Below are 27,662 nucleotides of genomic sequence, written 5' to 3'. Positions count from 1 at the left end.
ATCTCCCGATACCAATACCAACATTCACAGCCACACATTTCAATAAAACAAAAACTTCAACAAAATAGATCCCTCACAACTAAAACACAAACCAACACTCCCCTCCCCCCCCCCCCTCTCCTCACAAACACTAACACGAAAAAACTACCCAGCCATCCTGAGCCGCACCCACCCACCCACCCACCCTAACCAACCATTTTCGGCCTAAATATTTTACTAACAGCCCTTAAAAAGCCGAAAAACACAATAGCCCTCAGGGACACTCTTCCGCCAACAGCACTCATATAATGAGACTGAAGGTTGGAAGAGCGCGTCTTCCCCCTCCCAAGAACTTACTTAATAGCCCCCCACATCCCCTCTATTGTATTTGTGCAAGCCCCCTTCTCATAATTTTTGAACTCTAAGCTATGCATCTGAAACTACAAACTACTGTGGACCCCAGTAATATGTACTCCTCAATTAACTAATTCTGTCTTAGACCTACCTTCCACAATCCTGAGAACACCTCCGCCCCCCCCCCCCCCACACCCAGAGACCAACCACAGACTTACTCCTCCCATACTTCCTTTTCCCAAACTGCGACTCGTCCACCTCCGCAACAACCCCATGCGCGCCCCCCCCCCCCCCCCCGCCCAGCTTACCCCTGTACTTAATGAACTCTGAACACACTTCACGGCAAGCACACTCCTCTCACTCACGCCAGTCTCATGCGCGCAAAAACTGTGTGGAGATCTATAACAAAAATAATAAGTCACCAGTACAATCTCGTGCATGCACAACCTAGACTTTTCGAACCAGCAACCGCGCCGTAAGGAATGCCAAATGTCGTCTTTTCGACAGCGCCAAATATAACCGTCCCTGGTCCGAGACGCCAGCACTTTTGCAAACTTCATTTCTTCGCCACAAATAGAGCATTTCGTAACCTCGGCAATTAAATCTAAAAGCTGCAAAAACTTGACCAGTTCCAAAGGAGTGTTCCCCATCACATCGCTCAGACGCGCACTGTTAATTTTATCCGTCATATCCATTCTTGAACAAAAACAATAACCGATTAATTTTATTAAAATTACCACACGACGTACAGCGAACAACACTAAATTAACCTTCACACAAAACCACAAAATCGTTAACTCACTGAAACGAATTCCACAACAAACACGGCCGACACTAACAATTCTGACTAAGAGCAAACTGAGCCCATTACACCACACAAACGAAAGCCCGGAACATACTACCAGAGGGCCCAACAAACCATAACACGACGACATTTACAAACACGCCACACTGACAAACCAAACTCCGCGCCGTCATGACGTCACACACCACAACACCCTTACGTCACGGGCCAAAGCCGACGCGTGGGATCGGACGCTTCTGTTGACCCTCAGTTATAATGTTACGAAACGCAAACCTTTGGCAACGGTAAATATCCATCACCAGTTATATTCATTAATACAAAGTTTTTGGATAAAACGTCCAGGACGAAACAGTAAACAAATCACTTCTAATGCCATTCTGCCGTAAGTTTCTGGCAGTAACACTCGGATTATGGTTTCCTTTTCAGTCGAAATTCTGATTCATAAGATAAAGAACTGATTTGCCACCTGAACTATCTTGTCTCTTCCATAACTGCACTCGAAGATTTGGTAATAGTCTTAGGTAAAACAATGTCAGAAATAAAAAATAAACAATAGTGATAGACGAAAATTGTTACATACGCACATGTAGAAATTCTAGTACCTCACATTCTATCACGTCCGCCTCATTGCTGCTGCTAAACTACGAAGCAATCAACCGATTGCTGAGGTGCATTTCCTTATAGGCCTATTCTTCTGGTTTCCCCCATTGCACCACGTTGCTCTTGTGAGTCACGTCACTCCCGCTGACGTCTTCTACCACACTTTTCCTCCGCGTCTTAAAGGAAAACACGAACTTAACGTTAGGAATACGGTACACCCCTAATAAATATGGACTGGAGAAAAATTTATTCTGTGGTCTCAACACACTCGTGGCGACACAAAAACAACAAGTAGCTTAAAATTCTAACATTTTCGCTACAGATCCGACTTCAACGACTTTTCCAAAGCTTTCAAATTGTTAACTGAACCAACGAAGGACATGCAGAAGTCCAACAACATTTAAGATATTTTTATTTGCAAATAATGCCACAATAGTCGCAATACTAATCCAATCGGTAAATACAAAACAAAAAAACAACTTATCATCGTCGGTTTCACCATTAAACAACAAATAGATATTGACGAACTCAAGTTAACTCGAACTCAGCGGATTAGCGGTTATAATCTATGCTTATAGCTTCCAGTAAACATTTTGTCTATTTTAGATTTCCTATTAACCCCCGATTTCAGTCCACAGATTCCTAACTATATTTCGATAATGGTATTGTCATTCTCATGTTGCCACAACCTCTCTTCCTTGGACTGAACTTACCAGTTTCTCGCGCTCTATATTTCGCGTGCGAGAACGTCGGTCGATTTGACCGAATAATTTCATCAATTGTCGTCCGAAGACTGTACGTTTGGGAGCTAAGATCGGCTCCAGTGCGAGCGCGCCGTAGTTAAAAGACTGCCCGTCGGCGGAATCCGAACGATATCGTAGCCACTGTGACCTTAGCCTTAGACCGGTATTACACTGTCCAATATCTTTGTCAAAGAAATTTGATGGTATAATAGGAAACTTTGTCAAATATTTGATCAAATCTACGGCCTGGCTGTAGATTTGATCTAAGAAGTCGCTTGTCTTCTGTTCACTGCAATGTGATATGTTACAACGTGGAGCGCTAGCATCGCTGCAGCGTTCTGTCATCTGTTGTATGTTTTAAAACATGGCCGGAAAATACAATTTGTTTGTGGCGTCTACTACAAAATTAATAGAGATGTATGAAGCTGATGCGGCGCTTTACAATGTGAGGCACCCTGAATTTAAAAATAGATTATGAAGATTGGTGAGCTACAAAAATATTATTAGCCGTCACATACGGCCTGGGTGCACGGCTGACGACATTAAAAAGAAAATTAATGGCCTCTGCACAAGTTACTCTTACGAGAAAGCAAAAGTACTTATCGGCATATTTCTTCCTTTTTAGTAATGCAAGTAAAGTTTACATGACATACAAATGATAAGCGTTAATTTGTTCACTGCAGCAAAAAAAGCATACGATAATGTTTACTTAACCTACAAGTGGTTTAGGCTACATTATTTTCATTACTATTATTGCAGATGCAGAAAATCAAAAGTGGAGCCAGTGCACAGGTGGCGTACACTCCACAAGTGTACTGGTTCCACATGCTACAGTTCCTCGACCAGGCCACAGGGCGGACGATAGTGTCTGTAATATCGAGAGCACAGAAAGTGGAAGTGAACATAGTACACCAACATTCGAATAAATGTTTGAGGTATGTACATTTGTTTACATTTTACATAACTAAATGTGATTATCTCGCCAGGGCACTTTCCCAGAGCCATTTTAAAATGTCTTAAAGTATTGTCTAACTGCTCTCCCGTGTACAGGACGTCCAGAAGCAGCTTTGCAAGCTATTGGCTCCGTTCACTGTAGGTCCTCAGCGCTTTGTGTCTCAAGATAAGTGCAGTCTCCTACTACGGCAGACACTGTTTCCTGACGAGTGTACAAGTGTTTTCTTCTCTCAGTTAACAAGTTGTGCAATGTGCAGGTAGCCAGTGTAATTGTGGTAACTTTTTCTGGAGGCAGATTAATGGTAGTAAGAAATATCCTGAAATGACTTGCAAGAAGCCAAAGCTGCGCTCCACTAATCTTGTTCTTCATGACAGTCTGTAATTGAAAACCTTTTCTTCCTTTGTGATTCCTTTTAAGGGGTGTGGCTTCATAATGTTGTAACTCAGGGGAAAAGCATCATCTGCCAGTACAACAATTGGAGTTGTAATGTTTGTGTTCCCAAGCTTCCTGCCTTCAGGAATGTTGAGAATAGATCCGTCAATGTGACACTCCCATAGTTTGGTTTTTGAAAACACTCCAACATCACCAACACGCCCATTAGTCCCTACATCAACATACAAAAATTTGTAGGAAGCATCTACCATGGCAAATAAAATGATACTGTTGAAGGATATGTAATTGAAAAAGTGAGATCCACTAGCTTGTGGACAATTAATACGAATATGCTTTCCGTTCAATGTTCCCATAGTGTTATAACAGTTCCACTTCTTCTCGAAATCCTCTGCAATTTGCTCCCACTCTTCTCTGATTGTTGGTACCTGTAAAAAGGTTTTTGTATGTGGAAGGAAGTATGTAACTAATGGCTTTCATCTCTTATTTTATGGCATGAAATGCAGGCTCTACAAGAACCTTCTGTTGCATGCAGTGAGCCACAGCCCCAGCATCAAGAGCGACCTCCCAGAAAAAGAAGGAAAGGCATAACAGATGTCATTGTGGAGGACACCAGGACATTGAAGGCTGTGGCTGGTATGGCCAGGACTCTGCCCCGGCCTGTCCAAGAAGACCGTTACAGTGCCCTTGCCACCCAAATCACAGCTGAACTGCATAAGATGAATAATGTGAGTGGTAAGGAATTTATAACGGGCACAATACATGGTTTGCAGCAGTATTTGATGGACAGGTGGGATTTGCTGCATGTGACAACGCAACAAGCACAATCATCCGCCTCTGGATATATCCATGTTGCCTTGCAGCAAGCTGGTGTAGAAGAGGACGATACCATATTATAAATTATATATAATTTTTTTGTATCTCTCCAGTCTTCTTAATCTATTTTTGTACTCAGGATGCCTCACGTTGTAAAACGCCTAATCAGCTTCATACATCTCTATTAATTTTGTAGTTTCAGACACCAATTGGTACATGCTGTGTTAATAAAATAAAAATTGTTCTTAATGAACATAAAGTGTATTGAACATTTATTTATCTTCAGACATTGGTCCTTTAGTGCTTTATAAATTACTTCACACGTTTCAGGTATTATTTTACTTAATGTGCACTATGGAATTCAGGCGCTGTACTGTAAGCTAGAGTAACTTTCTCCTGTAGCAAGGAATCGGAGTTTTACAGTGAGCCTGTCTTCTGCAGGTATAGCAGTTCTTAAGTGAGTATTGTGCTTTAAGATATGAGGTGGTGGTGGTGGTTAGTGTTTAACGTCCCGTCGACAACGAGGTCATTAGAGACGGAGCGCAAGTTCGGGTTAGGGAAGGATTGGGAAGGAAATCGGCCGTGCCCTTTCAAAGGAACCATCCCGGCATTTGCCTGAAACGATTTAGGGAAATCACGGAAAACCTAAATCAGGATGGCCGGAGACGGGATTGAACCGTCGTCCTCCCGAATGCGAGTCCAGTGTGCTAACCACTGCGCCACCTCGTTCGGTTTTAAGATATGAGGAATCACTCTACTGAGCACATACTGAAATGTATGCTCATCCATTCGTAAGTAATTGATGTACGACTTTACTTCGTCCACTTTCAGCTCACGTAACAAGTTTAGCTGAATGCTTTTATCGTCTCGTTGTGAAACCCTGGCTTCACCCGAGTATGTTTCCTTATTTTCCCCCACTTCTGTACCTTATGTGCACACAGTGCAATTGTGGTACAAGCAACTGCTGTGGTTAATAACAATTTGTAGTTTTCAGCCATCTTGAACTTTGACGAAAAATATGATGACAGTGTAATACCCCTTCTAGTGCTACATCAAAGATCTTTGTCAAATATATTTGACGGAATATTGGATCACATCTTTGACAAAGAAATTTGATAGTGTAATACCGGCCTTAGCGGAAAATGAAAGATGTAGAACATCAAGTTATTTCAAAGGGACCATAGTATTATGTGACTTTTACTGCTTTTAAGGAGTGATTCAAACTCTGTCATTTTTTGTTTGCGAATGCTTTGGCATTTAAGTAGTAAGTTTTTAATACTCTTGACTGAGGCGCATTCTTTTTATCTCCCTCCAGTAAAACACAAAACTATACCGAAAGTAAAAAGAAAGCAGCGAACGTATCATAGAACATTGCTCCATGATACTGTTGAAGGGTATGTAATTGAAAAAGTGAGATCCACTAGCTTGTGGACAATTAATACAAATATGCTTTCCATTCAATGTTCCCATAGTGTTATAACAGTTCCACTTCTTCTCGAAATCCTCTGCAATTTGCTCCCACTCTTCTCTGATTGTTGGTGGCAGTATTTCGAAACATGAGCATCCCGTCACAGTTATTGTGGTGTAAATGCTGCTGTACGCCATTCAATTTCAGTGTTTTTTTAATTCATTTCTGAAAAAGTGAAAACAATGGTCAGCAGGTACACTTCTGCAGCTTCTAGAACTACAAGAACAGCAACCTATGTTTAATTTTCTGCAGTAGTGTGTGTGTCTGTGTGCAATATTTTCAAACCAATGATGTATCCCTCAGTCTTAAAAGACTTTTAAATGCATAAAGAAACTGCATCACGAGGGTTGGATCCCCTCCATCAAAGACGTCAGATTTCAGAGCCTGGGCTACGCTCAGTGTGAAATCTACACTGTCAAAGCGCCTGTTGCTGTTGCTGTCCGTCCATCCATCTGTCCGTTTGTCTGTCTGTTCGATGGCCTACCTGCCTGCTATTGCTATCTGTCTGCCATTGCTGCCACCGCTGTTGTCGTCCTGCCATCCATCCGCCTGCCTGATTGCCTGTTGGCCGTTGCCTGGTGCTTGCCGCTGCCTGTTGTCCATCTGTAGCCATCCGTCCATCATGAGCCTTCCCACCTCCACTGTCATCTACACTTCCCCCTCCCCCTCGTCCACTGTCACTTCTTGGAGTGCTGCCCCTGGCCTCCCTCCTTACACCTTGCCTCCCCACCCTCCCAACACCCATTCCCCCGTTTCCTCCACTGCTGTGTATCCCCATATCTACACCCTTCCCCCAGCCTCCACACCCACAGTAGCTCCCACTCCTGCCCCCGGCCTCATGTACGCCTCCGCTTCTGCCACCCCTCAGGTGGTTGACTTCCCCTCTCTCACCCCCCCCCCCCAAATCACTTCATCATCTGTCCCCCTCGCACGCATCATGGCACGCTGGGCCACCATAGCCCCCACTGAACCAGCTGCTTCTCCCGGCACCTCCACCACGCCAATGGGATCTGTCACCCGCCACCTCCCTCTCCTCCCTTTCCCTCTTCCCTCCTCCCAGCCTACAGTCTCCAAAAAAACCTAAAAGCGCATCATTGCCGACTCTGCTCCCACCACTTTCCACAAAAAGTAACCAACTCCCCCCCCCCCCCGTCGTCTCCATGGACACCACCCGTCCTACAGCCACCCATACCCCAGCCCCCACCTTCACACCTTTGTCCTGTCAATCCCAGACCGTAAGTTCCTTGATGCCCATACCCTCACCATAGAGATACGAAAGTATCTCCCTGGTGCTTCCATCTCCCAGCGGATTCCTCGCAGGGACCCAGTCCTCATCAAGTCTCCTTCCCCCACCTTACACATGGACCTCCTTCGTAAACTCCCATGCATTATGTTTGGCCCCCACTCATGCCTGACTCCTTTCCTCTCCTCTTTCTCTCCCCGTTAGCCCGAGCTTCCCTGTCATCCCCCCACCTACACTGCCGTGATCACCAAGCTCAGTCCGGTGATCACGGAGGATGAGATGTTGGCGGAACCGAACTCACACCCGGACCTGGAAATCCGCTCGGCCCGACGTATCCACAATGCCTCGTGTCTCACCTCTCTCATGTGGGTCTTTTCGGAGTCTGCCCCCTCCATTGACCGCCTCCTCACCCAGGGTACCCTGACTTTCCACCGTCACCACCCAGTTGGATCCTCCAAATCCCCTCCCCAATCTTACCGCTGCCAGTGCTCCCTATGTACAATGATCACCTGACCCCCAACTGCAAAAACCCCCCACCTGTCCCCATTGCAAGGCCTTCCTCTTTCTTAAAAATGCCCCAACCTCGCCACTCCTCCTTCCTGTAACACCTGCAACGGCCCCCATCCTACCCAATCCTACAAGCTAAACTCACTCCTGCCTCCCCTGAGCTTACAGTCCCTGTCTGTCCTATTGATCCCCCCATCCACCCAAACAATTCGCTCCGTCCACCACCCATGGCTGAAGACATTATCCAGTTCCTCACCATAGTCCTCCAAAACATTCACCCTTTTCAACACCCCCACGCCCTCCAACAGATCTCCCGCACTGCCCACTCTGTCTTTCACCAGAACACCTTCGCCACTCACTCCCACAACCAAGCCCACATCAACCACTCGACTCAACACCCTAGTTTAAGACTCTTTCCACCCCTCTCTTCACCGCCCCTCTCTTCCTGCCATGGCGTGGCATGAGTGTCGCATCCTATTCCAGAACATCTGCTCCTTCCACACCAACAAATACCTACTAATGGCCACCCTATCCCACTACCAGGTCTATACCTTCCTCCTGAACGAAACCTTTCTCCAGCTCCACCATACTATCCGCACCTCTCCCTATAGCCTCCACCATGCTGATGCTCCTGGTCCTCAAGCGCAGTGTGGAGTCGCCATTGTTCGCCTTAAGCATATCCCAGTCCAGCCACAACCCCTCCTAATGACCCCACCAAACCCCTTATCCTCAGCGTCTTCTTCCCCTCCCTCACCATTACCTGTGCCACCATCTATGTCCATTCCACTACTCCTCTTCCCACACTGATCGCACCTTCTCCACCTATGTGATTACCGCCAACATAAACATCCATAGCCTCTCCCCTGCCACCCTTCAGCGGTGGCATCAGTTCCTCTCCATGATCCAAGGTGACCTTGTTCCACTTCCCCAGCACACCCGTCCTGAAAGCGACACCACCCCCGATGTCATTGCCTCCATCAACCTCCTTGGATGTATTGCTGTCAATATCCTTGACCCCACAGGTAGCGACCACCTCCCCGTCCTTCTCACTATAACGTATGCTCACCACCCCCCTCCGGCTCCCCGCCCTGCACCCCCTCCCAAGGTCGTCTATGACTACCATTGTGCCAACTGGGATGCCTGCCTGGAATCCATCGTCACCCAGGTCAAAAGCCACCCTCTTACCTATCACCATCCTGATAACATCATCCACGCCTCCTCCTTCCATCAGAAGGTAATTACTGACTCCGGGGAGGCCCATGTTCCTACTAAAACCATCCACACCCACCGTCCAACTCTCCCTTCGGGGGCTATCCTCCTCCTCTGCAAATCCCGCCACCTCTATCGCTCCTTCTTGCACACTCATGACAGGGGTACACTCCAATGCCACTGGCAAATACAGCGACACAAACAGAAGAAGCTTATTACAGCAAACAAACGCCACGACTGACGCCAGACCTGTACATGACTCAACGCCACCCTCCCTATCAACTCCTCCAATTACTGGTCTGCCTTACTGGTTCACATTGCGCACCCCATTACCCCCTTCTCCATAACAACCACCCCATTCCTGACAACCTCAGTAAGGCCAACCACTTTGTTTCCCACCTTTCTGAGGTCTTCTCCATCCCTGATGAGCCCCACTTTGATTATTCTCTTTTCCTCACCATCATGGAACATGCCGATACCTTTGTGACTCCATTTGCTCCTAGTCTCCAGTACTTGGGGCAGTTGCCCCCCTCCAACATAAACACTCCAATCACAGCACAAGACATTAACCTTATCTTCCAGTCCAAACACAATATGTCCCCTGGTCACAACTGTGTCACCTACCACCACCTTTGAGAAAGCCCCTTCTCCTTCCTGACTGTCCTTGCCCATCTCTATAATGTCATTCTCTCTACCGGCTTCTACCCCGACCTGTGAAAGACTTCCCGTATTCTCTTATTCCTCAAACCCAACAAACCCCCTTCTGTCGCTCTTCCTATTGTCCCATCTACCTCACCTCCGTCTTCAGTAAGGTCTTCGAATCCATCCCCTCCTGTCGTATCCATCAGCAGCTTAATCAACACCACCTCCTCCCCCTTACCCAGTGTGGCTTCCAACCCTCCTTCTCCACCGAAGACCAACTCCTTAACCTGATTCATCTTCTCTCCCTCCAGCTTAACTCCTGTTGCTCCACCATATTTGTTTCCCTCGACCTCCAAAATGCCTATGACTGTCTATTTCATCCTGGTCTCCTCTTTAAACTCCAAACCTACACCCTGCCTATCAATTTTGTCTGTCTGGTCGCTTCCTTCCTCTCACGCTGTCCTTCCTACGTCACCCTCCACAACACCTACTCCCGTATCTTTTATTCCACTGCTGGTGTCCCCCAGGGCTCCGTCCTCTCCCCTCTCCTCTATCTCCTGTACACTACTGATGTGCCCAAGCCACTCCCACCTGTTCACCTTCTCCAATATGCTGATGACACCGCCTTCCTGGCTCTCTATCCTTCCCTTCAATGGTCCCAATGCACCCTCCAAACCCAGCTTGAACAGTTCAACACTTGGTGTAACCAGTGGTTCCTTCGTCGCAACCCCTCCAAAACCCAGGCAATCATCATAGGCCGCACAATCCGCTCCTTCTGTCTCCATGGCTTCTACCTCACCCTTTATGGTCGTCCCACCCAGCTCATCCCCACCTTACCCTTGACCGTCACCTCACCTGGACCTCTCACCTCCTGACCATCCAGCAGAAAGCACATTCCCGCCTCTGCCTCCTGAAACTCCTGTCTGGCTGGACATGGGGATTACATCATGCCACCATCCTCCACACCTACAAATCCCTCATCCGTACTATCCTCTGTTATGGCAGCATTGCCTGGATCTCTGCATCCACCCGCTTTTACAAGGCCCTCCAAATCCTCGAACCCCATGTACTCCACCTTACCTACCTTCCCCACACAGCTCCTATATGACCTCATCCCCTTCCACCACCTCCTCCATTTCCTGCAAAATCTCCACAACCTTTACACTGTCTGCTGGCTTGATCCCCCCCACCCCCTGGTTTCCTCCTTCCTCTCCATGCCCTGCCCATTGCCACGCCTCTATCTGTGTATCCCTCCCTCTCTCCACGTCCACACCTCCATCTCCTTCATCAGGGCAATTTCCAGCACCTCCCCCTCACCGTGACATCTATCCTTCCTTCCAACTGTAACCTTCCATTGTTCCCTCCCTAGGGCCCCCCTTTTCCTCTCCCCTCCTCCTCCCAGAGCGGAGTTTCCTCCTTTCCTGAGTCCCTGCACCCCTTCCTCAACTGTGTCCCTCCCTCCCCAGCCCTCTTCAACGTGCCGCCACCCGTCTCACCCCTCCCACCCTACTTCTTCATCTCTACGCCCCTGGCAGATCCTGTGTTTTGCTCATTTGTCATCAGTGTGCTACATCAGTGTTGTGTTTGGTGCTGATCTCCTGTGTGTCAAGAGCTGTGATTTTAATTGTGTGCTGGACTTGTACATAGTGTTACTGTTAGTGATCGTTATGTGCTACGCCATCCATCGATACTCTTATGCTGCAGCCATACTTCATCTTGTGTTCCTTTAATTGTCCCAGTGTGAGGTTTTTTGTGCACAATACTTTTTTAAGGTTTTTATCTCCATTTTACAGTCGCCCTCTATTTGTCTGTTCTCTTCCATTATGTTCCACCTTTTTTTATATTTTTATCCGCCATATTTCCTCCTTTGTAATTTTAAATGCCTTCTGTTGTATCAATATTGTCTTGTGGCTGAAGAGCAGCGCATATACTGCTTCCAGCCCGCCCCAGATAGGGAACTGAAGTACAATAAAGAAAAAAACTAAAGAAACTGAATATATTTAACCACAACAGCGAGTCGTATGAACTTCGTAATTTGAGAGCCCAGTCATGGTATAAATTGTGTATTATACGCAGGAAATAGTTTCAGAGTGTGATGTGACAGGTGTCAAACCAAAAATTAATTATTCGAAATGCCTGTGTCAACGAATGTAAGATGCCAAAATCTTGGAATAATGGCCTATCTGCCGATGATATTTATGTCCCAGCTGTTGGTTAGTTTAGGTTTCGTATTCCTTGTATTTAACTCTTGTCACAGCTCTAAGGACATAATCTACGCTATAAAATGCATTCCCGCCCATTTGATTTCAATTGACCCATACTGAAAGCTGGGCAACCATGTAGAATTTATGGCGTCCTATGTGAGCGGTAGCTGACGATGCCACTGGAGCAAGACACAAGCTGTGGCGCCACATTAGACGCGTGTGTAAACCCGGCTTAAATCAAATTACCGCCAACAAGAGCGAATATCACGTGACCCATCTCAGGAAACAAAAATATTAATCCAAAGAGCGACGCCATCAGAGAAACTCTTCAATTCATTTTTTTCAGAGATACTACACCAAAACCGAAACTCCGATGTTGTTGGCAGTCGAGAACAGCTGAATAGTTGTGTTTGGAGTTGGAAGTGCGGGAGTTGTAAAATGTCCGCTTCGGTAGCAACGAATCCGTCTACTTTGCTTCCATTAGGTATGTGACGTACACGAGAGTTTATAATATTGCTTTAACGAAAAAATTCAAATAATGGCCGTGGAAAAAGAAATGGAAACAGTTCTATTGTGTAATACATCAGCTCGCAGAGACCTAACCAAAAAGCTTGTAATAATCGTGCCCTAGGATGACTTTCCATTATTGACAAATTGGTCCTTTTTTATTGCAGAACTTGTCGATAAGTGTATTGGTTCCAGAATACACATAATAATGAAGAATGACAAGGAAATAGTGGGCACGTTACTCGGATTCGATGACTTCGTTAACATGTTACTTGAGGATGTCACCGAATATGAGTCAACCCCAGAGGGAAGACGTATTACAAAACTGGATCAGATTTTGCTTAACGGCAACAACATAACCATGGTGAGTCACACTTTTTGTAGTGAAACAAATTTCGAACATCATTTATATCTACTTGAAGGCAACATCCATGGGACGTTTAATCATTATTTGTGCTTTGATGAGTTTGTACAGTGACGTGGACAAGCCACGATGTGGTACCGTTAAATGGCATAGGCCTATGGACTGGAAGGCTCGATAACGTAACGAGACAGATTTTAGTTTAATTAATGTATGTACAACTACTATATAATGTTGGGAGCAAGATAAAGAGTGCAAGCAAGAAGTATTATCATTTGAAGTTCAAAAAAAATGTTGGCAACAGCTCCCTCGGTGACCATAACAAGGAAATTGCTTGTTGCATGAAACAAGAAGTTGTATCAGTACACAGCAAAGATCAGGACCAGAAAAGTATGTTGTATAAACATAAAATAATCCTCTTTGCACTGCCTGCAATATAAGAACATAGTTAAGGGAGTTAAAAAAAAAGGTTCTAATAAAAAAAGTGGAAGATGCTAATAAATATTACTGCTGCTTCAGGCAGAGAGAGAGAAGCAGCAGGAACATTCTTTGTTAGCATTGTCCACAGTGTTTTATTAGCACCTTTTTTAAAGTCTTTGTCAAATATAACCATGTTTTTAAATTTATTTTGCAGACTTTTTTGGGTTTATGTAACATACTTTTCTGGTACTGGGCTTCACTATGTAATGGTAAAACTTCTTGTTTAGTGGAAGAGGCAGCTTTCTTGTTGTGGTTACAGAGGCCGTTCTTGCCAACATTTCCTTGATCTTCAACTGATAATACTACTTTTGGAATTCTTCTTTCTTGCGTGTTTTTATTATTATTATTATTATTATTATTATTGAGAAGAGCCTTTCTTTATTTTTGTTGATTCTATCCTCAGTTATTAAAGAAAAATTGTTTCTTCCACACATCATTCTTAAATCTCTAGAGTCTCATACAGCCTTTCATGAGTCTTGGAACTCGTATGTCTGATCTGTGTATCTTTCTAAAATGTATCACACTCATCAACCCTAACTGTGAACCTTAAATCAAAACTGGTGCAGCCATTGTTCAATAAAAATTCAGTCTTGTTTTGATTCTTATTTTCTGAACAGTGTTCTTTTGATTGTGTCACAAATTGCTTGACCCTTTTTCAGTTTCTAATCATTATCATAAGTTATGTCACGGCTAAGGTATTGGTAAAGGGACACTTGCACAATAGGTATATTATATGTAGGTTTTAGTTCAAACCAGATATTTTTGTTTAGAAGCACATATCTTGGTCTTTTGTGCAAAGCTTTTATTATAAACGGAGTACGCTTGTTGAAAAAAAAATATTAAAACTACTTAGTAGTAATCCTAATACAGACATTTATGAGAGTTGTTCTTTCCAAGCACAATTTGTCTATGGAACAGTGTAGTGGGGGGTACCCTCTGCCAAACACCGTAAAGTGTCTTGCGGAGTATAAATTGAGAGGTAGATGTCATTGAAAACTTGCGCCTAGCACTGAATGGGCCACGTAAAGATTACACTAATGTACAATGAAAGTAAAATATCGGCATTACTGCTAGTGTCATAGCATAGTTCAGTAGTCATTGTTTTATCACTAGAACAACATTTATGAACAGAGTATAATGTAGTGTAATGTCGACATGTGGAATAATCGGACCCGATTATTCCACGTGTCAAGATCTCGCCGGGAAAGCCTGAAGAGTTAGTATAATGTTCTTTTTAAGTTACGAAAAATTTTCATACCTACAATTTGGAAACTATGCTGTCTTGGCCAGTCAACATCTAAGCTTGTCTAGGCTGTCTCGATTCTAGGTTTTGTGATGGTGAATTTGATGTCGTGCTTCAGCTTCACCTGAGTTAGGCAGTTGAGCATGTATTGGACCACTGTAAAAGCATCTTTACTAAGCCACATTTTACAGCTCAAATGGAAAATTCACTATTAGATATTAATTGACAACTTTGACCAGTGACGTAATCTTAACAGTTGCTGTGACATCTTTTGGTGCATATGTTCAGGTTGGTTGTTAGCTGGTGAAGCAACGATTGTGAAAGCAAAGAGCCTCGTTGCAATGACACCGATCTGTAGCTTAGTGCGAAGTCTAGGTTAGGTTGGAAGGTGACAGTGTGGTTGTAGGCTGATGAAGTCAATGAATGTTACAGCAAAAAACCTTGTGGTAATACAGTGCTCTATAGCTTAGTGTGTTCTAAAAAATCACCACTAAAATTGTGGTATTGTCCAGAGGTCTTGGTTTCACATCAAGTCGGTACCACAGGCATTGACAGTGTCGGTGCAGTCCACAACGATTAATCTGAGGTGCTCCTGAAGACTGCCTTCCATCTCAGCACTGTAGCTCAGTATAGATCGAGCTAAGATGAACTCTGCCCCAGTTTGTGACCTCTGCTTCAGCAGTCAACATCTTGTAGTAGAACAGTGTCAGTCGCAGTGTGTGAAACCTGTAGTTGTTTTACTGTCAGACGTTGTACTTCAAGAGAACAGTTTGTGATTGTATGTATCGAGTAATGCTTCCATAATCAATGACCATTGTAAATTCTATGCTCTCCTGTGGCAAAGAACTGACACAAGTTGAGTAAATCTTTTTTTTCACTCGTGTAATAAAGTGAACTGGTATTTAATCTTTGTCGTTAAATTGAGCTATCTCCCAGAGCACTCAATGAACCCATGGTTGTGATCAGGCAATTCTGGTTTTGTCTGGCTACAAAAATATCACGTTAAAATTGCCATAATGGTTACGGCATTAGCAAACGTTTCCTGTGTCACTGGTCAGGCCTGACAATTAGTACTGAATATTCCTCTTTATCCCACTTTCCTTCTTCAGCACCATACAACATCCTACAGAGTGGCCTTATAGCAGCAGTCAGTGTCAGATATGACTGTGACATAAAATATATTAGACTGTTAGTAGGTGGTGTTCTGCTATGATGCTTTTTAGTTTCCGCCGAAAGCAGAGGATTCGTGAAAGCTTGACACACACGTGTGGTGCCATTTCTCAGAGTTATGTGATGCCATTTCTCAGAGTTATTTACTGTAGATGTAAAAGCCCAGTTGTGTAACAGCCCCATTTCCCACTGCTACATTGTTATTGAGGCAACATGTCATCCTCTGTAATTTGTTTTCCTTTATTTTCATATTTTCATCGTGTTTGCTTTAAACCACTCCTTGGCCTTATGGAAGAGAATATCCTCTTGTTGTATAGCCTGCAGAATACTCTTCCCACTCACTCAAAACATTGTTGTTTTGCCTGAAAACTGATACATGCACCCATGTAATGTACATCATTAATAACAATCAGAAATAGCGGGTGCACTGTTACAATACTTGTGGCACACCGTGTTGTAACTTCTCTTCACAATGAGCTACTCTTTGGAGTGAAAAGGTCTGGTATCTTTTAGATAAGAGGGAATGTTTTCCAGGACAGTTCCTCCAATTCTGTAGCATTTTTACTTCTTAAGTAGGTCATTTTGTGGGGGTAATCAAGGGCCATTATAAGATCACAAAGTACCTGTGCTGTAGACGCTGTCTTCAAAAGTTTGATTTACGTTTGTAGTTATGTCCAGAGCTGCTGTTACAATGGACTTGCCATTCAAAAACTGTGTTGCTATTCAGTATGAGAGCATGCAGCTTTGAAAATATCTAACATTTGTCTTTTGATAGCTTACTATTGAACACACATTTATTAGTCTCTCATTTCCCCCCCCCCCCCCCCTGCAGCCCATGATCACCATTCTGTGATATGTAGGTACTGGTTCGACCACATGTATCTCATTGTTCCAACTGTTGAAATTTGCTAGAATATTGTCTAGGCAGACATCACCTCAAGTAGGTAAACTTTTCACGGCTGCTAATTACGGTGATGAAAGCGCTCTATCTACCTGTCTATCTCCAACTCACACTGTTCTCACCAGTACGCTGTTGGAATGACCACACAAAACTACACTCATGCTCATAAATTAAGGATAATGCTGATACGTGGTGAAACAATGCTCTGGTGGGCGGTTTGTGGGTTTAAATCACCTCGGTGTATGACCATGCGGTGCATTTGACATGCGGTCGTCGCCCGGTGGCGCTGGCAGCAGTCCACATACGCAGAGGTGTGTTGGTGCATGTCAGAGTACGGTGCAGCAAGTAAATGTGCAGATGTTTTCATACGTGCTAATGGTGACTGTGTGTTGAAAATGGCTGAAAGAACACACATTGATGACGTTATGAGGGGTAGAATACTAGAGCGACTGGAGGCTGGTCAAACACAACAATCCGTAGCATGGGCCCTCTGTGTGCCACAGTGTGATCTCAAGATTATGGCAACGATTCCAGCAGACAGGAAACGTGTCCAGGCGCTACAGTACGGGATGTCCACAGTGTACAACACCACAAGAAGACCAAAAACTCGCCATCAGCGCCCACTGACGGCCACGGACTACTGCAGGTAGCTTTGCTCAGGACCTTACCGCAGCCACTGGAACAGTTGTCTCCATATACACAGTCTACAGACAACTGAAAAGACATGGTTTATTCGCCCAGATACCTGGAAGGTGCACTCCACTGACCACTGGTCACAGAAGAGCCCGTAAAGCAGTGGTCGCAGATTATGTTCACAGACCAGTCCAGGTATAGTGTGAACAGTGATTCTCGCAGAGTTTTCATCTGTCGTGAACCAGGAACCAGATACCAATCCCTTAATGTCCTTGAAAGGGACCTGTGTGGAGGTCGTGGTTTGATGGTGTGGGGTGGGATTATGATTGGTGCACATACGCCCCTGCATGTCTTTGACAGAGGAACTGTAACAGGTCAGGTGTATCGGGACATCATTTTGCACCATATTTCTGCCTTTTCAGGGGTGCAGTGGGTCTCACTTTCCACCTGATGCATGATAACGCACGGCCCCACTGAGCTGCCATCGTGGAGGAGTACCTTGAAACAGAAGATATCAGGCAAATGTAGTGGGCCTGCCTGTTCTCTGACTTAAACTCCATAGAGCATGTCTGGATGCTCTTGGTCGATGTATCGCTGCACGTCTTCAAACCCCCAGGGCACTTCAGGAGCTCCGACAGGCACTGGTGCAAGAATGGGAGGCTATATCCCAGCAGCTGCTCAACCACCTGATCCAGAGTATGTCAAGGTGTTGTGCGGCCTGTGTACATGTGCATGGTGATCATACACCATATTGGTGTCGGGGTACGTGCGCAGGAAACAGTGGCGTTTTGTAGCACGTGTGTTTCGGGATGGTTTTCTCAACTTATCACCAATACCGTGGACTTTCAGATCTGTGCGGTGTGTGTTCCCTATCTGCCTATGCTACTAGCGTCAGTTTTGTGTAGTGCCATGTTGTGTGGCACCACATTCTGAAATTATCCTTAATTTATGAGCATGAGTGTAGTTTTGCTCCCAAATGGATTAGATAGCGTAAATTTCCTACTGCATGGTGAAGTTTCCAAAATTCCTATTTGGGGAAATGGAACAGTAGCTTCCCCATACCACACATTGAACAGAGCTGTGGTATTCAGGTTCTGGTTCAGCTAGCCAATGTTCACGTCTGAGCTCTTCAAAAAGTAATAGAAATATTTGAGTTTTGGGAATATATTTATTCATGTACATTAATGTTATCTCCTTCAAAGTGCTGCCCATTAGGTACTTCAGTTATGCCAGTGCTTTTTCCAGTCCCCAAAACAGTTTCAGTAATGTGTTTGTAATCTCATCTGTGCTTGTAAAACAACTGCCCTTTAAGGTTTTCTTTATTTTTGCAAGATAAAGTGTTATGTCTGGTAAATAAGAAGTATGGAGCACCATTATAGTATCAATTTGACCAAAAATTCAGGAACAAAGCCAAGTGTGAGCAGGAACACTACTGTGGTGGAAACTTGATGAACTTTGATGAAGTTAGACATGTATTATGCGTGGACAAACATCCTCCTGTTGAAAAATGGCACAATGATACTGTCATGTGTCAGGAGGTAACTTGTGATGACCCAGGGTGACTGTGACATATGGTTGTGCAATTGGAGACAATCCATGACCTTTAGTCCTACTTGTTGGCTTCCTGCACTGTGGCTAACACTGCTGTGCCTCTCCAAAACATTGGATGAATCGGACCTTTCCCCAGGTCACCACCAGGAGTAGTGCGGAACAGAGGTTCATCGCCAAACACATTGTAATGCAATTTGTCAGTAGTTCACTTCCTGGTCACAGCATCATTCCAAATGCAGCCGTTTGTATTGTGGTGTTAATGGCAGCCTTCACATGGAACAGGAATTCCTTAGCCCAACTGCTGTTAGTCTCTGACGAATGCTGCAAAATAACAGAGAATGTTGCAGAGTGTCCATTGCAGTATGTGAGACGAGTGGTTGATATTGACAGTGCAGGTGGGCAGACGGCAATATTGCTGATGTGGCTTACTGCCCGATCTCTACTTGTACACATAATCTAGCAGCAGAAACAAAAATGTTGATAACAAGCAGATCATATTTGTATGTGCAAATTTATTTACAATTGCTACTTGTAATATATAATCTCAAAAAATTGAAAAGATCTGTTAAGTATCTAATACAATGAAATATAATAAAGTTATTTGTCAAACTTCGCAACAGATGAAAACTATTTTCTCAGTTCGTTGAACGTGTACAGTTTTTGTTTCCGTTGTTGAATTTTAGCAATGTTAATTAGTTCTAAAATGAAGGACTGAATAATTTATCAGTATATTAACAGTTATAATATGAATATGATGGTAGGTTGGTGGCATGCTCACTCCTTAAATTTTTGAGTATGTTGGAGTTGTGATATTGGAAAAATACCACTCACTTTACTGTCAGAATCTGGTTTATAATAGTCTTCTTTAGCACTGCTCAAACTATAACTACTCCCTCCCAGTTGTAAAATTAAATTCTTTGCGCATTCGTCCACAATCCCTTCCTTCATTTTTGGCAACCTCTTTGACGACACTTGCAGTACTGTGTCTCACTTGTCACTTGATTGATTGCTGCTACAACAAGATTTTCAACTTCACCAGATCGTGAACTTTCTATTGTTTGCCACGGTCCTCTTGGACATTCCATAGTCTTTGCGTAATGAATGGCTGGCATTGACCCAAGTTTCATCTAGCCGCACTATATTTTCAAATCTCGCACCCATGTTGAAACCTGCACCTGTGCGAATACATCTGTCCTTTCCATCAATATTTTGTGTCCACCTAACACTGAATAGCTGAAGCCTATGTATTTCAGCACTGTATGTAATGAAAATTTACTTCCTTAAAAAAGATCGTCTTTCTGAAGTGACAAAAGTAATTTAGATAGTCGGCTGTTCCCTTCTCTTATAATAGCCATATATATGATGACGAATAGAATCTTTCTGGAAATCGTCCAAAGCTGTCACTTGTCTCTTCCTCAGCCGCTTCTTTCCTGGTGTGTGCAGCCTTGGAGTGCCACTCTCACCACAGCATATAGTGTACTGTTCTTTCCTTATTGTTACAACAGTGTTCTTCCTTATTTTCAATGCTGCTCTTAACAACCACAGCAACAGGACATAAGGGCTTGCATTTTTCCTTCTCTTTTTCAAAGTAGTCCCTCACCATACACACGAATTCACATGCCTGGCTGTGTAGCACACTTTCCTTCCTCCATTTCACTTCACGTTTTGGGCTGGCACTACTCGTTGCACTGGACATTGTTCAAAAGGAAACAGAAGTAAGTAAACACTAACAACAACAAAAACAAAATAAACTACGAACTGAACTATGCATTAACACAAACGACAGTACTGGTTGCATGTGAGACATTCACTCGTATGTTTCTGACACACGCTCATCAAGTTTGCAGAGTGGCAACGCAGCTCCTGCTACCTGCTTGAGTCCATTATTGGCTAGCTGCCTGCAGTTGCTAGGCAATGAAATGATGCTACTGAACTGTCAGTACTGAAGAATCATCTCCCAAACTATACATGTTCTCATATGAAAGGTGCAAATGTGAAGGGATTACGACGTGCTCGGTGCATGGCAATCCCCTCTCGTAATGTCAGACGTGGTCCACCAGAACTTGTACAAAGATTATGCCTGCCTTCAGTCCAAAATTGGGCCACTGACACATCTGAATGCCCCACAAATATGGATATTGCACAGTTTGACCAGCCAGCCAAATGCTCATTGCAGTAAGGCCCCTTTCAAACTCTCAGGTGCTGATAATGCTACCTCACACGAGTATGCGGCATCTCTGTGTCCTTCACAGTGATAGCTCAACACCTGACACTGTTATAGTCCCCTTGGATGCCCTACTGGACCTGGTAACAGTATTAATCACTGAAAAGGCAAATTCGCTGTGGTGGCCATTGCATTTGTCACAGAAAAATGAACATCAAATCATTAACGTACCTGCTGACGGTGTGCGTGCACAAAGTTAATTGCAAATCAATCACATCCTCTGGCTGTTTCACTTTTTTGAGAGGTGTGTATTTTAAAACTAAATGTCCATCACAAGTTGAAATTTTGTACGGTAGAAGTTAAAGAGCGAAACTGATTTCATTTCTGGCAGGACTGTTGATGTGGTAAGGTGTTAGCGAATGTTTGGTTAAGTAACCAGTTTGTTCCAGAATAATGCTATCTGCTAACTTCTGCTGAAATTGCAGATCCTATTTTACTGTCATGTTCCTTCTGTCTTGTTCATAAATGTTAACCAATAACACACCCTGTGGGTGAATAACTAGAGTTTGGGCAGAGATATTTTACCAAACAACTACGATGTGTCTTTAGATGTGCTTCTGTCTTGGATTCTAAACCCACCAGACTACAGGTTGATTCTTCTCATCATAGGGTATTGAATTGTCTGTCCTTCCTTTCTAACCGTTTTGCCTTCTGTCTCAAGATGACATCATCCTCCAGTGGAACTGTGGCGTTTTTTTCCACCGCCTGGCTGAGCTACAGCAACTGTTAAGCTTTACACCTGCTTTCTGCATTGCCCTCCAGGAAACCTGGTTCCCGGCAATGCGGACCCCTGCCCTCCGCGGCTATAAGGGATATTGCAGGAACTGTAGTGACTATAATAGTGTCAGGTGGAGTTTGCGTTTATGTCCTAAACTCAGTCTGTAGTGAAACTGTGCCCCTTCAAAGCCCTCTTGAAGCTGTGGCTGTCAGAATAAGGACGACACAGGAAATAACTGTCTGCAATGTATATCTTCCTCGAGATGGTGCAGTACCCCTGAATGTATTAACTGCACTGATTTGATCAACTCCCTAAACCTTTCCTACTTTTGGGAGATTTTAATGCCCATAACCCCCTTGCAGGGTGGCACCATGCTTTTTGGCCGAGGCAGAGATGTCGAAACTTTGATGTCTCAGTTCGTCCTCTGCCTCCTAAATACTGGGGCCGCCACACATTTCAGTGTGACTCATGGTAGTTATTCGGCCATTGATTCAGCAATTTGCAGTGCAGGACTTCTCCCATCTATCCACTGGAGAGCACATGACGACCTGTGTGGTAGTGACCACTTCTCCACCTTCCTGTCACTGCCCCTGGCGCCAGGCCCATGGACGCCTGCCCAGATGGGCTTTAAACAAGACAAACTGAGAAACTTTCACCTCTGGTGTCACTGTTGAATCTCTTCCACACGGGAACATCGATGTGATGGTTGAGCAGGTGACAACAACAATCCTTTCTGCAGCAGAAAACGCGATCCCTCGCTCTTTAGGGTGCCCCGGCAAAAGGCAGTCCCTTGGTGGTCGCCGGAAGTTGCTGAAACAATTCGAGAGTGTCGGCGAGCTCTACAGTGGCATAAGCGGCACCCTTCCTTGGAGCACCTCACAACCTTTAAACGGCTCCGTGCCCGCGTTCGCCAACTTATCAAATGATGGGAGCAGGAGTGTTGAGAGAGATACGTCTCGACCATTGGGTGCCATACGTCATCTTCCCGAGTCTGGGCAAGGATCAAACATGTTTTTGGGTACCAGACCCCAACAGGTGTTCCTGGTGTTAACATAAATGGCGTGTTATCTAACAGTGCAATCGTGATTGCTGAGCAGTGTGCTCGAGCCTCTGTGTCGGAGAATTTGTCTGGACCCCAGGTCACGTCGGAATCCCAGGAAATGACAGGCCGGCCAACAGGCTACGCGGAAACTGCTTATGGAGATTGGCTTCTCTGCAACTGACCTGCGTTCAGTACTAAGCCACAAGGTTTTGCAGCTTTGGGAGACGGAATGGCATAACCTCAGCACTCACAACAAACTGTGTGCCATTAAGGAGACTACGAATGTGTGGAAGACCTCCACGTGGGCCTCTCGCAGGGACTATGTGGTTCTCTGTCGCTCCCCATTGGCCACGCTTGGGTGACACACGGCTATTTCCTGCACCGTATCTTGGTGAGCTGTCCTTCCCTGGCTGCCCTGCGACGGACTCTTCAGTTACCGGACTCGTTGCCATTAATTTTAGCTGACAACACCTCATCGGCCAATTTAGTTTTACGTTTTGTATGTGACGGTGGGTTTTATCATTCTATATAAGTTTTCGCACATGTCCTTGGTCCTTGTGTTCTCCACTCCAATGCTTTTAGGCTGGATGTTTTAATGTGTCGCAGAGTAGCTGGTGTTTCCTTTTTATTCTCATGGTCGGCCAGCCACGGTCATCTGCTCTCTTGTTTTTATCCCTTTTATCTGTTTCTTGCCTCTCTCTCTTGTTTTCTTTTCCTGTTTTGCCCATAGTAGTGTTGGTTGTCCTTCTGGTCCATTCTCCTGTTATTGTGGTGTATATCTCCTTTCTTTTCTTCTTTCCCTTGTGTAATTATTTTACCAAGAACAAGGGACCGATGACCTCACAGTTTTGTTCCTCCCCCCCCCCCCCTCCCCCCCCTGTAAACCAACCAACCTAGTTCGTAACTGCACTATTGACATCCTTGCCCTTGACCCTATCTTCACTTGTCACTATCTTTGGACTGAAGCTGTCATAGTGCTTACTAATGTACTGTCTCTGACCACTTATCACTGATGCCTATATCTGGCTCTTCATTTTTATCTACCCTCATCCTCACCACATGTGGGTCTTTCTCTCCTCCCTGACAAAGGAACTAGCATCCATTGTGGATTCGGTCTCCTGCATAACATATCATTCCCTCAGTACATGATCAGAAACTCACCTCTTTCACACACCTACAGCTTCCCATGTTCATTTGTGTGTGCCATGTAGGTTTGTAATAATTTCATTCCTTTATTCATGACAACTATTTATTGCTCATTGCTACTTTATATTGCCATGGCCCCATGAGAGAAGCTAATTTCATGTACACACCTACGACTTTCCATAGTCACCATTGTCTATGCTAGTAACTCATTCGCACTAATTATATAGTAATTACAAAGGCGAGCTGAAAAGTAATGCCTCAGGATTTGTGTGAAAACTCTCAAAGCTGTTTAAAGAAAACAAACATTCTCATTTAACATATTTATTATACATGCTGTAGTCACTCTGCCGACAAACTCATTTCTCCCAATGAGAGACCAGTTCATCGATACTGTCACCGTTACTTTGTTTCCGAAGCCACAGCCTCGCCTCTGCTCGCACATCTTTTCATCGCCATCAAAGTGAAGTCCTCGAAGATGTTCTTAAAATTGGGTAAGGCCAAGTCGAGACTGTTTGGAGGATGATCGACAACAGTGAGCCCGAGGTGTCAGGTTGTTGCAGGTGTCACTGTGCTTTGCTGTGCTGAAGGAGAGGGCGCTCCATGTGTGGACGAACTCTTCAGTTTTGAGACTCGAGTACAACACACTTTCTTGTGTACCAACATAGTTAAGTTACACCTCAAAATTTGGAGCCTTGTAGCTCCATAGCACTGCAAATATGCAGATGTGAAGAATAAAGATGTAGAATGTTAACATCATTTGTTTCATTTAAAAAGTTTTAAGTGTTTTCGTATAAAAAATTCAGAGGCGTTACTTTTCAATGTGCCGTCGTGTTTCACTCTGTTTATCTGTAATTTCTTGACTGCAATGTACATTATTGGAATTAGTCATGTATATCATGAGACAGTGTGATAGAAGTATCCTAAAACATAACATTCTTTCGTTTTGCAAACATTTTGGTAACTCATCTCTCAATTTGCATTATTTTCGCCTGCAGTAAGCGCTAACATCTAGATATACGTAATACGGACAGTAATGTCCTCTAACACCTCCACCTTGTGATGTGCCTGCAGTTGCTTGAAAACTAGTTAATGGTACACTAAATTATATCGAATTCTAAAAGTGATTGGTTGTATATCCTTGTATATAAAATTCTTGTGTCACAGTGTTAGTTGCCATACTCCTCCAAAACTGCTCTATCGATTCTGATGAAATTTTACACGTATATTCGGTAGATCTGAGAACTTATTTTTTTTGGACAGAACTTTTTATTTTTATTTGTTATGATGTGGCATTAAAAAAAATACACACAACCCTAAATTTCACCCTTCTACCACCAACCCCTATTTTTTAATAGTGATTTTAGTAATTTAATCATTTTCAACCCTGGTTGATAAATAATAAGTTATCACTTGATCAATGGCTCGATCAATTCTGATGAAATTTTACATGTATATTTGGTACGTCTGAGAATTGGCCGTAATCTATTTTTCATACCCCTAAGTGATAAGGGTAGTCCACCCAAAAAATTGTTTTCTTATTTTTTGGACAGAACTTTTTATTTTTATTTTTTTATGATGTGACATTAAAAACTACACACAACCATAAATTTTCACCCTTTACCACCAACCCCTATTTTTTAATAACGATTTTAGTAATGTAATAATTTTGAACCCCGGTTGATAAATGATCAATTATCACTTGATCAGTTATTCCCACCAGGTGTCTACCGATGATAGTCTTTCACTGTTCGATCGATAGGTAATTGAAGAAAACGTACCAAAAGTAACGACTCGAATATCCCTCTTTGAATCGACATAACTAGATCAACTAGGTAGCACACTTCATTCGCCAAACCAACATTTAGGCCTAACGCACATCATTGATTTAAATATATCGTACAATCAAATTCTTTTAGTGGAACAAAGAAATTCCTTTGCTCTCCTTTGTTCCTCTAAAAGAATTTAATCATACAATATTTATACGTACAATAAAAATCGATGCGTGTGCGCTTGGCCTTATTCATAATGCTGGCGAACACGTTTAGACACAAAATTGCCGCTATGTTTGTATGCCCATAGACGAGCTGTGTATCGGCTGCAATTGTTAAATCCATGCGATCTACTGTAGAAATGCTAGAACTAATAGTGGCCGATGCTGCCAGACTTCCCCCTAAGCCTTTTCTCACTCACCTAGACAGTTACCGACCATTATTTTTGTTTGTGTCACGAGCTCCCACCAACAACGGCTATTGTGTTACTCGTATACATTGTATTACCTGTATACATTATTCTTATAGACTAGAGATAATTTATATGGCAAAACAATGTTTCCGGGTCAGCTATAACATATAAAGATTTTCAGAGGTGGAACAAAGTTTGCCGGGTATAGCTAATAATCTACATAAAATGCTGAAGGAACTATTAGTTCTAAAAGCTAGCTCGTAGTGTCCCTTTGACTTTTATGTTGTCTGTCGGCTCTACAGCACATTTTCCTAATTTCTTACTAGGTTGAATTTTCCTCTAACACTCTTTGCTGCTTTTGCTGAAATAAACCTCTCCCCCTCTTCTCTGTGTAAAAAGCTGACTGACTTATTTCTCTGTAGTACTACCACATTTTGTATGGCAACTTGTGCTGTCCAGGTGACCTTAACATCAGTGTAATGTAGTGTGGCTTTGGTAGAATACTTTGTAAGTGTGTGGTATTTTACAGTAAGTTATTTACTTTATTGAAGTTACTGACAGTTGCAATGCTGTCTGTTTCAGCTTGTACCTGGTGGCGATATGCCTGACGCATAGGACCAAGAGGACAACTGCACACTTGCTTTTTGTTGCCCCACATGTGAATTTGTAAATAATGGAGTTTTACAGTAAATATATAAATGATGCAAAAGACAGGCTGTTTTATGTTCTCCTGTGGTGTTGATTTTGTGCTAGGAATTATTAAATGTCGATCACTTTGACTTCCATATATGTTTTATAATAAAGAGATAATTTAGGATGTGTTTCAGACTGATCTAAAAGATTGTGACAGACCACTGAATAAAGTTTACTGTGTATCTATTTTGTAATACTTCCTAGTTCAATGTTTGTAGGTGTTAACAAACAGATAAAATGACCAGTTACTCATCTGGTCAGGTTTGTCATGTCTCTCTTGTGTTCTTGCTAGTGTCCTTCATGTAGATGTTACAGGGTGTCCAGAAAAGGACCCCTTATTTCAAAATTAAATATCTCGAAAACAAAGATCGATAGAGGAATGCAGTAAACGGTATGTTTATTGTGAAAGCTGTAAGAAGTTTATACAGCAGTTTGAAATAATAGTTACAAAAGCTGCTAACAGATGGCGCTGTAATCGCCGTATGTAATGCCTAGTATAAATAGTGATCCAAAGCCCAGAGCGATCAGTTCGACTATTGAAACGTGAAAGGAGGTTAGCGTGCCGAAGGAAGTGATTAAAACCGTGTACTCCATTGAACAACGCGTTTTTCTGGTGCTAGAGTACCACAGGTTAGAAGAGAGTCCTACGGCAACAAGGCGAAGTTTTCAAGCACGATTTAATGTTCCAAAAGGACCTGATGCGAAAACCATTCGTACGCTCTTCGCAAAATTTCAACGAACAGGCAGCGTAACTGATGATCTAGTGGGGCATGTTGGCCGCAAGCAAACCGCAGTTACGCCTGAAAGTATCGCCACAGTTTCTGGAATTATTCAGCGAAATCCAATGTCATCCATCCGTAGAATTGCATCTGAGACTGGTTTGAAGGGTTCCAGCAC

The 27,662-nt window shown here is 43.6% G+C and overlaps 3 protein-coding genes across 4 annotated transcripts in view; 2 read left to right on the top strand and 1 right to left on the bottom strand.

Moving 5' to 3' along the window:
* Positions 1–2,639, bottom strand: part of LOC126215287 (uncharacterized) — a 109,743-nt gene extending 107,104 nt beyond the window's left edge. The window contains exon 1 of the mRNA XM_049941975.1: positions 2,452–2,639. Coding sequence (XP_049797932.1) covers positions 2,452–2,514 — 63 coding nt within the window. The 5' untranslated portion in view covers positions 2,515–2,639. The remainder of the gene's footprint in view (positions 1–2,451) is intronic.
* A 185-nt stretch (positions 2,640–2,824) lies between these two features.
* On the top strand, positions 2,825–4,859 carry LOC126215085 (uncharacterized). 2 transcript variants are annotated; one of them, XR_007542082.1, is made up of 3 exons: positions 2,825–3,076; positions 3,241–3,416; positions 4,333–4,859. XR_007542082.1 is itself a non-coding variant. In XM_049941733.1 (3 exons), exons 2-3 carry the CDS (start codon positions 3,241–3,243, stop codon positions 4,723–4,725), a joined length of 540 nt encoding a protein of 179 aa, XP_049797690.1. In that variant the 5' UTR covers positions 2,825–3,076; the 3' UTR covers positions 4,726–4,859. The 2 variants fall into 2 exon arrangements, 1 of the variants encoding a protein (XP_049797690.1); XM_049941733.1 differs by having other exon boundaries at positions 4,362–4,859.
* Positions 4,860–12,252: 7,393 nt separating this feature from the next.
* Positions 12,253–26,951, top strand: LOC126215084 (U6 snRNA-associated Sm-like protein LSm5). Its single transcript, XM_049941732.1, has 3 exons — positions 12,253–12,399; positions 12,590–12,786; positions 26,655–26,951. Exons 1-3 carry the CDS (start codon positions 12,354–12,356, stop codon positions 26,685–26,687), a joined length of 276 nt encoding a protein of 91 aa, XP_049797689.1. The 5' UTR covers positions 12,253–12,353; the 3' UTR covers positions 26,688–26,951.
* The last annotated feature ends 711 nt before the right edge of the window (positions 26,952–27,662 follow it).

This window comes from Schistocerca nitens, chromosome 12 (genome assembly GCF_023898315.1).
Source record: "Schistocerca nitens isolate TAMUIC-IGC-003100 chromosome 12, iqSchNite1.1, whole genome shotgun sequence".
Taxonomy (NCBI): Eukaryota; Metazoa; Arthropoda; class Insecta; order Orthoptera; family Acrididae; genus Schistocerca; species Schistocerca nitens.
This window is presented reverse-complemented; position numbering and strand designations above follow the sequence as displayed.